General features: G+C 49.5%; 1 protein-coding gene across 1 annotated transcript in view; it reads left to right on the top strand.

Moving 5' to 3' along the window:
• Positions 1-11,012, top strand: part of EPHX1 (epoxide hydrolase 1) — a 69,055-nt gene that overhangs the window by 42,144 nt on the left and 15,899 nt on the right. The window contains exons 3-4 of the mRNA XM_021717319.1: positions 6,002-6,189; positions 8,385-8,565. Coding sequence (XP_021572994.1) covers positions 6,007-6,189; positions 8,385-8,565 — 364 coding nt within the window. The 5' untranslated portion in view covers positions 6,002-6,006. The remainder of the gene's footprint in view (positions 1-6,001; positions 6,190-8,384; positions 8,566-11,012) is intronic.

Below are 11,012 nucleotides of genomic sequence, written 5' to 3'. Positions count from 1 at the left end.
TGTAGAGATGAGGTCTCACTGCCCAGGCGGGTCTCGAACCCGCGGGCTCAGGCAATCCACTCACCTCAGCCTCCCAAAGTGCGGGATTACAGGCTGAGCCACTAAGCATGGCTGAGACTACTTTTAATATGATAGACGTTTAAACATGTAAGAATAAATGCACAATTTTTAATAATTAAATTCTGGCCTTTTGGGTCCTTCAATAATCCCTGCCTTCAAGGAGTATGCAGTTTCATTGCACAGAGAAACCTTCCCCAAGTGACAAAGCCTTGGGAATGGAGGTGTCTAGGAAGGGCGCTGACTGTGGGTTGTGGCATCTGGGTTTGATCCTGCCTTCCCCACTGACTGATTGCTTGACCTTGGACAAGGGATTCAGCCTTAGTTTTATTTATTTTTATTATTATTATTATTATTTGAGTTGGAGTCTCACTCTGTCGCCCAGACTAGAGTGCAGTGGCCTCTCCCGGCCACCGCAGCCTCGACCTGCCGGACTCCGGCGATCCTTCCGCCTCAGCCTTCCAAGTAGCTGGAACTACAGGCGCGTGCTACCACGCCCGGCTAATTTTTTGCTTTTTATTGTAGAGACGAGGACTCGCCAGGTTGCCAGGGCGGGTCTCGAACCCGCGGGCTCAGGCAGTTCACTCACCTCGGCCTCCCAAGGCACGGAATTACAGGCTGAGCCACCGAGCCCGGCTAGCCTTAGTTTTATCAAGTAAAATAGGGATGTTGTGAAGATGAAATGAGTTAAACAATACAAAGTGCTCAAAGTGTGCCCTGAGGAAGCCCTTCCTGAGGTAAACCTGTTCCCTCAGATGATAAATAAGCCCAAGGAGCAAGACTGCATAAGGCCGGAGTTCATGGGAGGGCATGAATACATGCAGTGGAGCATGGGAGGGCAGCTCCCAGAAGAGGAATTTGGCTGACTTCTGAAGGCGGAAAAGCGGGATTTGTCGGGGGGGGAAATGGAGAGTGTCCTTGGCTTCGGAGGTCTGTTTTTGGAGGACAGAGAAGCTGCCCAGAGGGGCTTCAGGCTGCAGAGTGGGGGTGCCTCATGTATGTAGCCGAAAATTTGTTTTTGTTTTTGCTTGTTAAATAGACATGGGGTCTCTGTGTCGCCTAGGTTGGAGTGCCATGACTTGACCATAGCTCAGTCTATGAATTGCTGTGCTCAAGCCATCCTCCTGCCTCAGACTCCCAAGTAGCTGATACTACAGGCATGTGCCACCATGCCTAGCTAAATTTTTTTTGTAGACAGAGTGTTGTTGTGTTGCCCAAGTAGTTCTCGAATTCCTGACTTCAAGCTGTCCTCCTGCTTCGGCCTCCTAAAGGACTGGGATTACAGGTCTGGCTGAGAGCTCAGACAAGAGGAGAAGCCATGGGCTTCCTCCTAGGAAGAGAGAGAGTTGGTAAAATTTGAGAGTTGGGCTGCGGAGCTTTTCAGAGGCAGCAGGCATCCCTGGAGCTGTAATATTTATTTCACATTTCTAGTCTGATACTGAACACCATGGATCCACAGCCATGGCATCCATCCTCCTCAGCGGATCATAAGCAGGAGGACAGTGTGGATATCTAGCTTTCTGTGTAGGACCAGCTCAGTTGTCCACAGGCAGAGAGAAACTGGGATTCTCTAGTCACCTGTTACCTGAGAGATGGCATTATCTCTGCCTTTTCTCTTGATCCTGTGGGAAATCCATGGTCCTCATGCCCCAGGCACAAGTGTTCATTCAACAGCTGTTGGTGGGATCCCTGCATCTGCCAGAGCTGAACTTAGTGCTTCCTTAGGCACATTGGTGTGCAGGGCAGATGGCCCCACCCTCTCAGAGCTTGTGATACTCCAGTCTAGAGCAGGGGTTCTCAAAATGTGGTCTCCAGGCCAGCAGCTCCAGGGACACCTGGGAACTTGTTAGAAATGGAGTCTCATTAGCCAGGTGTGGTAGCGCACACTTGTAGTTCCAGTTCGGAAGGCTGAGGCGGAAGGATCACCGGAGCCCTGCAGGTCAAGGCTGCGGTGGCTGGGAGTGGCCACTGCACTTCAGTCTGGGTGACAGAGTGAGACTCCAACTCAAAAAAAAAAAAAGGAAAAAGAGAAATGGAGTCTCTACCTTACACCTTCTGAAGCGACAGATACAAAGTGCTCAGAGCACAACCCTGAGGAAGGCCCTTCCTAGTGTTAACCTGTTCCCCTCAAACAATGAGCCCACTGGAAGTTGAAAATAGGTGCTGAGAGGGGACAAAACGGGGAGAGGGAGGGACATGCAACACATCCAGTGAAGGACAAGGAGTGAAGTCTGTGGCCACAAATTCTAATCCTCACAATTTGCGATGTGATTTGGGGCAAAACCCTTGCCCACTCTGATTCTTGGCCTTAAATAAGTGAAAAGGAAAGTTCAATGAATTGCGGCTTCTTAGTGAGTGGATTTGCACCTATCTGCAGACAGTCACACCTGCTGTTACACTTAGGCTAATCTGAAACACCTTTCTTTTTTTTTGAATTGGAGTCTCACTGTCGCCCAGACTGAAGTGCAGTGGGCTCCGGCGATCCTTCTGCCTCAGCCTTCCAAGTAGCCGTAATTACAGGTGCCCGCTACCACACCCGGCTAATTTTTTTATTTTATTGTAGAGATGAGGTCTCGCTTCCCAGGCAGGTCTCGAACCCGCGGGCTCAGGCAATCCACTCACCTCAGCCTCCCAAAGGCGCGGGATTACAGGCTTAGCCACCAAGCCAGTTTGAAACACCTTTCTTTGTGTGTATGTAATACCTGCTATTAAATAAAGGGCTGTTGCTAGGTGACAAATGAACACACTGCAGTAAGGCCTGTTTGTAATCTGAGAACAATGGCTCTAAGTTAGTACTTGAGTTAAGTTCTAATATTCTTGTTTCTTAATTAGAATGTAGGAGATGGGGTTTGAATCTATTACTTTGTCCTACTCTTCCTGGGTGATGCTCTGGTGGTGCTGGCAGGGCCATCGCAAGGCCCCTTGTCCCAGATTCCCTTGGGAATCTGATTTTTTCAGCACTGAGTCTCTGGGGTCAATGTGGTTCAGTTCGCTGTGCGAAGTCCAGGGGAGATAACCACACTGCGCACACACCAGATCAGCTGAGTCAGCATGAATGTGCAACTGTAAAAAGGCCATGGAGAGTGGGGGCTGGTGCCTGTAGCCCTCCCTGCCTGCCCTACAGGCACCTAGGGTGGTTGGGGGCAGAGTTCTGCAGATCTGGCTTCCCAGGGAGCCCTGGTGGATGGTGAAAACACTGGGCTCCTTCTGCCTGGAAAAGGGAAAGTTGGGCATTTCCATCCCAGAGGGAGGGGACAGCGGTGCTCTTGGCCTCTGTGCTGAACTACAGGTAAGGAGGCTGGTTTGTAAAGTTCTCGGGAGGGTCATTCCTCTCTATTGTTCATTCTGCTTGCAGCTCTCTTGACAACATCAGGCAAAACGTGTCTTAGCTGCTTCCAATATATATGCAGTTGGCAGAGATATTGGTGGAAGGCCTCGCTGTCCTGACCCACTGGGGATTGGTCACTGGGGGTTGGTGACCAGGACAGACACAGTCCCTGCCACCCCGCGCCCTGGTTTATTGTGGTGGGATCCCCCGCCAGGTGATCTGCGTCCATCTACTCCTGCTGCTGAAGGGAGCCTGGGCTCTGCTTTCCACCTCCTCCCACACGCTCCCCATGTGCCCTGCAGCCCCTAACCCTAGTCATTCCTTCAATACCACAGAGGCTGATGCCTCATCTTCTCAAAGAACAAGATTTCCTGACGGGGAAACCAGAAATGGAAGAAGCCTGTGCAAGTTTTCTTTTCTGAATTCTTTAAAATAAGAGAGATTTCTCTCCAGTTGTCCCTTGCCTTGTTTTAATTGTGGGGGTGCTGATCCTAGACACCCCGTCTGATCAGCTGACACGTAGGGAGTGCTTGGGTCCAGCTCAAGATGGATGCCACGGCCTGGCTTGGCTAGAGATGGAACACACACCAACACACTCCACACTACATCTACGACGGGAATGGCGGAGGCCTGCTCCCTGGCACTTTGGAGGAGACCTTTGGTAAAAGTTGAGTCAGCGAGACCTTGAACCTCTTCCAAGTTTCACAACCCAAAGAGGGAGGCGTGCTGGAAGCTCAGGGTGGGCACACTGGGCATGGTTCCCAGGAAGAAGGCTGCAGTGTGTTCTAGGAAGTGCGTTCCAAGAAGTTCTAAGAAGACTTTGAAAGATGGGGCTGGGGGTTGCCTCTCTGGAAAACTGTCTAAATGCAAGGTGATGAGGGCTTTGGTCCAGGGGAGGGAGCTAGGCATGGAAGGGGTTGAATCTGAGTGGCTTTGGGACTTAATGACAGACAGGTGTGGGGGAAGAATCTGAGATAACTCCGGAGATTGAGCATGGGAGCTAGGTATTCAGTGGGATCACTGGCAGAAACAGGATGACCAAGCCAACTTTCCTGGTTAGATTTCTACTGGGCTTTAGGAGTGGGTAGGAGATCTCAGTCAGGAAGCTCCATTGCTGGACCACCGTGAACGAGTGTTTCTGGGAATGGTCCCCCAGTGGTAGAGTTCTCAGCTTAGAGGGGCAGCTCTTGACAGGAGCAAATGTCAGGGCCTCTGTAGACCCCCAGTAATGTCCCGAACATCTTATGTGCAGTGAATGTAGGGCACACGGGTGGTGAGTTTCCTAGCAGTGCCCTCCTGCTGTGGTTTCCAAGTCAGTCTGGGTGGTGCTGAGGAGCTGTCTGCCAGGGCCTTGTCTCAGACACGATGCTCTCTCCTCCGAGGGATCCTCCTCTGACTCTGGCATGAAGACAGTGTGCAGATTCATGCAAATTTCTCTGAACTTGAACATTCTGTGCGTTCCTTCCCTGGACGTGTGAAAGATAAGGAGCTGGATAGCAATGCTGGGCGGGTATCTTCCTGATATTGGTTTGCTGAGATTAAGCTTTCTTCCCTTTCTGAGAAAAAAAGGCACAGGATTCAGGCAAGTGGGGATTGAAACACAGCTGAGTTGTAGGAAATGTAACAGGCAGAGCTAGAGAAACAGAAAGTAGATTCGTGGTTGCTTAAGGGCCTAGGGAGGGATAGGGTGATAGAGGAGGGATAGCTAAAGGCTACGGGATTTCTCTTTGCACTGAAGAAAATGTGCTAAAATTGGCTGTGGTTGTGGTTGCACAACTCTGAATATACTAGAAACCATTCCGTTGTACACTTTAAATGAGGGACTCGTATAGTATATGAATTATGTTTCGATAAAGCTCTTACACACACAGCTAACATGTGTGGCCATAGTTGGGTTCCCTAACACTGCCCCCTCTCCCTGAATTGAACCTAATCTCTCAGCTCCTCAGACCTCCCCCTTCCCCTTTGTATACCCCAGGACAGACCCCCCCCCCAAGAGAGACAGAGCAAGGTTGCTCCTCCTCCCACAGGGGATAGAGTTAAGAGGCTGTGGAATGAAGCCTTCCCAGAAGCATCATGCAGAAGGCCCCTCACAGCAACACAAGGCCTCGGAGATGCAGCCCTCAGCACCCAAGGCTGTGCAGAAGCCAACCCAAGTTTCTATCTTCCCAGTATGGTTAACAATTTTCTTTTTTTTTTTTTTGAGTCGGAGTCTCACTCTGTCACCCAGACTGGAGTGCAGTGGCCACTCCCGGCCACTGCAGCCTCGACCTGCTGGGCTCCGGTGATCCTTCCGCCTCAGCCTTCCGGGCGCTATTACGCCAGGCTAATTTTTGACTTATTGTAGAGATGAGGTCTCGCCAAGTTGCCCAGGTGGATCTCGAACCCGCGGGCTCAGGCAATCCACTCACCTCAGCCTCCCAAAGCGCTGGGATTACAGGCTGAGCCACCAAGCCCGGCTAACAATTTTCAAAGTTTAGTAGGATTATGGGTCAAATGTAAACAAAATTGGGGATTGGGTGGGGGAGAGACAGGAGGAGCTTGTTGGGAATCTCTACCAGCTGTCAAGGCCTCGCTGGCAGTCCCTGATGTGATGGTTTCTCCCTCATCTTGCAGGAGCCATGTGGCTGGAAATTCTCCTGACCTCAGTGCTGGGCTTTGTCATCTACTGGTTCATCACCCGGGACAAAGAGGAAACTTTGCCACTTGGAGATGGGTGGTGGGGGCCGGGCCCGAGGCCCACAGCCAGGGAGGACGAGAGCATCCGCCCATTCAAGGTAGAAACATCAGACGAGGAGATCAAGGTAAGGCACCTTGTTCCAGGCAGGGCTGTTGTTTCTCTGAGACTGGGATTGGGTCTTAGGCAGGGTGAGTGAGAGATAGGGGCTTGGGAACTGGTCCATCCCTCTTGGGAGGGCTTTTCAGTCTGCTCATCTCCTACTAGGCAGGTGCAGGTGCAGGTTGCGCCAGAGAGGTGTGCCCAGCTTGCCCACTCTATCTCTTCCCCTTTCCCCTACCCACAGCCCAGCAGTGCCCGCAGGAGAGGGGCTGCCAGCAGGACCCAGTTACCCACGCCAAAGGTCACAGAAAGCAACTGCAATCACCTTTTCTGTGCCCTGCCTGAAACCTTGGGCGTGAGATTGTGGGAGAAAGTGAGAAGATTCCCGTCTGGGCCCCAGGTAGCACTGGCAGGGCTGGCATTGGTTAGGCATCTGCTGTGTGTCAGCCGCTCATGGTCACATTCAGTCCCCGCAGTCATCCTGCAGGGTGAGGACTGTTGTTCCCATCCTGCAGATACAGAAACTGAAGCTCAGGGAGGTGAAGCAGTTTGTCCAAGGTGACTGAGCTAGTAAGGAGAAGGTTTTAAGTCAGGGCTAACTCCAAAATCTCTGCCCCCTCCTCTGCACAGGACTGGAGTCTGGAGGGAGGTGACCAGGGAGTGGAGTGACCTGAGAGTGCAGCCTCAGGAAGGAGCGAGGCTTGAGGGGGCCAGGAGGTGGGCAGGACCTGCGTAGGCCTGCCCATCCTTTCTTCCTTTCTGTGGGTATTTGAGCGCCTACTGTGTGCAGGCACTCTGCTGCATGCTTGGGAGAAGCGACACCCTTCCCTCCCATAGCCTATCACCCAGCAGGTGAGAAAAGGAATGTGCGTAAAGCAAAGTTGACTCAAAGATGAGGATAATTCCACAAGAGGTGGTGATAAAAAGCCATGAGAGTTCAGAGGAGGAAGGGTTTGAAAAGCAGAAGCTGGGCTAGACTCAGGAGAAACCAGGCTGAGGCTCCCTCGGTAGGACTTTCTTCTACCCTGCTATTTAGGGCAGAAGCTGAGCCCTGAGAAAAACTCCTTTAGGGACTTCCTTCTTAGACTCCCTTAGGAGTGGAAGATTTCCAAAACCTGTTTTGGGGTGACCAAAGCACTTGGGAGGAAGCCCTGGGAATGGTGACACTTGAGAGGCTCTCTGAGCCAACTCGAACTACCCCCACCCACCCCCGGCCCCCTGCCACTGGGGCTAGCCCTTTAGCCAAATACACGCCCACTAGACAGACTTGCAACCTCGCTCTTGGTCCGTCATGCTTATCCCAACTGCGTTATAGTGTATCATTCAGTGCTGTATGTCAGGGATCCACAAACCATGGCCCGAAGACCAAGTGTAGCCTGCCACCTGTTTTTACATAGCCCCCACGCCAAAAACAGTTTTTACATCTTTAAATGGTTAGGGGAAAAATTCAAAAGAAGAATATGTCGTGACATGTGATTTCAGTGCCCATTAATAAAGTTTTATTGGAATGCAGTTGCGCCCATTCTTTTACACATTGTCTGTGGCTACTTTCACTCTGCAAAGGACAGAGTGGGGTCATCGCAGCTCACAAAGTCGAAAATGTTTACTGTCTGTCCCTATACAGAAAAAAATATGCTGACCCCTACTGTATAGAAGCCTAGGTAAATTAAAGATGGGTATTGTTTATATATTTAAAAAATAAAGATGGGAACTGGGTGCGGTGACTCATGCCTGTAAATCCAGCACTTTGGGAGGCTGACACCATAAGATTGCTTGAGACTAGGAGTTTGAGACCAGCCTGGGCAAATAGCAAGACCTCATCTCTAAAAAGATAAAAATTAGCTAAGCATGGTGGTGTGCACTTGTAGTCCCAGCTACTCAGAAGGCTGAGGCAGGAGGATGGCTTGAACCTAGGAGTTTGAAGCTGCAGTGAGCTATGATCACGCCATGGCACTCCAGCCTGGGTGACAGAGCAAGACCCTGTCAGAAAAGAAAGGAATAAAATGTAAAATAAATTAAAAATGGAAGATGAGAAGTAAATCTGGAATCTACAGTGAACAACACACCCTTTGGGAATAGCCAATAATGTGGAACTGCTTTGCCACTGCTATAGTACTGTCTCTTGTAGCTGCGGGGTTCTTGTGTTTTCTGGATACAGATTTTCTCTTGTTCTCTGCCCTACCCACCCGTCTCTTCTTGGGGTCCTGCATGTGGCTCCAGGACTTGCACCAGAGGATTGATAAATTCCGTGTAACGCCGCCTTTGGAGGAGAGCTGCTTCCACTATGGGTTCAACTCTAACTACCTGAAGAAAGTCATCTCCTACTGGAGGAATGATTTTGACTGGAAGAAGCAGGTGGAGATCCTCAACAGATACCCTCACTTCAAGACGAAGATCGAAGGTATGTTTCCAAAACACCAGCGAGAGAGGAATGTGTGTCTTGGAACTGCTTTCTTGCATGATGTGACTTAGAGTCAGACGACGCTGGGGAGATCCAGAATCAATTATAGGTCACTGAGGTATATTTGTAAGTTGTAACTTTACCAGAATGTAAAAATCATGCAGTCCCAGCAGATTCATTGGTCTTTAGAGATAGCCAGGAAAACATTTAAGTAATTTAAAAACCGGAGAAATGTAGCATCTAGTCCAATGATGTGACATCTTTTGAGAGAAATTGAAGATAGGATTTAGACCTGGGCATGGCCTTAGTCAGCTCAGCCCCTTCTTGAAGTTTTGGAGTCTTTGATATCGTGACTGTTCAAAGATGCTGTCTGTCAGTCAGGATTCTGTGAAAAATTGTCCTTTCGGTAGCCCTAGGCCTCATGTCCCAACTGTATCACAGGTTGTCATACAGCCTCACCAGGAAGAGAAGGTATCTTCCAAAATTTTCTTGGGAAGGTAATCCTAGGATCATTTGGGAGAAGGTCATCGTTTCCTTAGTGGAAAAACATTTTTTCACCCCAAAAATTTAGAATCAAATATGAAAATGTTTATGAAAATCAAACTCATACTGTTAATTTTTTTTTTTTTTTTTTGAGTTGGAGTTTCACTCTGTCGCCCAGACCGGAGTGCAGTGGCCGCTCCCGGCCACCGCAGCCTTGACCTGCTGGGCTCCGGCGATCCTTCCGCCTCAGCCTTCCAAGTAGCCGGAATTACAGGCATGCGCTACCATGCCCGGCTGATTTTTTGATTTATTGTAGAGATGAAGTCTTGCTGCCCAGGCGGGTCTCGAACCCGCGGGCTCAGGCAATCCACTCACCTCAGCCTCCCAAAGGCGCGGGATTACAGGCTGAGCCACCAAGCCCGGCTCATATTGTTAATTTTTAAATTTTTATTTATTTATTTTTAATTGTAGTAAAATATACATAACATAAAATTTGCTATCTTGACCTTTTAAGACACAGTTCAGTGGCATTAAGTACATTTACATTGTTGTTCAATCGTCGCCACTGTCCATTGCCATAACTGTTTTCATCTTCCCAAAATGAAATTCTGTGTCCATTAAACAATAACCCCATCTTCTCCCTCTCCCAGCCCTTGGCAATCACTAGTCTTCTTTCTGTTTCTTTTTTCTTTTTTTTGAGTTGGAGTCTCACTTCTTCACCCAGGCTGGAGTGCAGTGGCATGCACGCTCATGACCATCCCAGCCTCGAACTGCTGGGCTCCGGCCATCCTTCCACCTCAGCCTTCTGAGTAGCCGGAGCTACAGTCGCACACTACCATGCTCAGCTATTTTTTTTATTTTATTGTAGAGACAAAGTCTCACCAAGTTGCCCGGGCTGGTCTCGAACCCACGGACTCAGGCAATCCACTCGCCTCTGCCTCCTAAAGTGCTGGGATTACAGGCTGAGCCACCGAGCCTGGCCTCTTTTTTTCTTTTCTTTTCTTTTCTTTTGAGTGGGAATCTTACTCTGTTGCCCAGGCTGAAGTACAGTGGTATCATCACAGCTTACCACAGCCTTGACCTCCTGGGCTCAGGCTATCCTCCCGCCTCTGCCTACTGAGTAGCTGGGACTAGAGGCACACTCCACACCCAGCTAATATTTTAAAATTTTGTGTAGAGATGAGGTCTCACCACGTTGCCTAGGGTGGTCTTGAACTCCTGGGCTCAAGCAATCCTCTCACCTCAGCCTCCCAAAGTGCTGGGGTTACAGGTGTGAGCCACCATGCCTGGCTTCTTTCTGTTTCTATGAAATGACTACTCTAAGTACCTCATATAAATGGAATCATACAGTATGTGTCCTTTTGTGTCTGACTTATTTTGCTAAGCATAATGCCTTCAAGGTTCATTCGTGTTGTGTCAGTTTCCTTCCTTTTTATGGCTAAGATTCCATTGTATGTATTACCACATTTTGTTTATCCATGCGTTCACTGGTGAACATGTGGGTTGCTTCCACCTTTGGCAATGGTGAATCATGCTGCTGTGAACGTGGGGGTACAGATACCTCTTGAAGACTCTGCTTTCAGTTAGTTTGACTGTCACCCAGAAGTGGAATTGCTGGATTATATGGTGTCAGAGTTGCCATACTGTTTTCCACAGTGGCTGTACCATTTTGCTTTTCCACCAACAATTCACAAGAGTCCCATTTCTCCAGTCCTTGCTGGTATTTTTTCTTTTCTGTTATTTATTTATTTATTTAATGTTTTTTTTTGAGTTGGAGTCTCACTCTGTCACCCAGACTGGAGTGCAGTGGCTGCTCCCGGCCACCGCAGCCTCGACCTGCTGGGCTCTGGCGATCCTTCCGCCTCAGCCTTCCAAGTAGCTGGAACTACAGGTGCGCACTACCACGCCCAGCTAATTTTTTGAGTTATTGTAAAAATGAGGTCTCGCCAAGTTGCGCAGGTGGG

This window comes from Carlito syrichta, unplaced genomic scaffold (assembly GCF_000164805.1).
Source record: "Carlito syrichta isolate Samal-C Ts95f unplaced genomic scaffold, Tarsius_syrichta-2.0.1 Scaffold309649, whole genome shotgun sequence".
In the NCBI taxonomy this organism is placed as follows: domain Eukaryota; kingdom Metazoa; phylum Chordata; class Mammalia; order Primates; family Tarsiidae; genus Carlito; species Carlito syrichta.
Note: the sequence above shows the minus strand (reverse complement) of the source record. Positions and strands in the feature narration are given on the sequence as shown.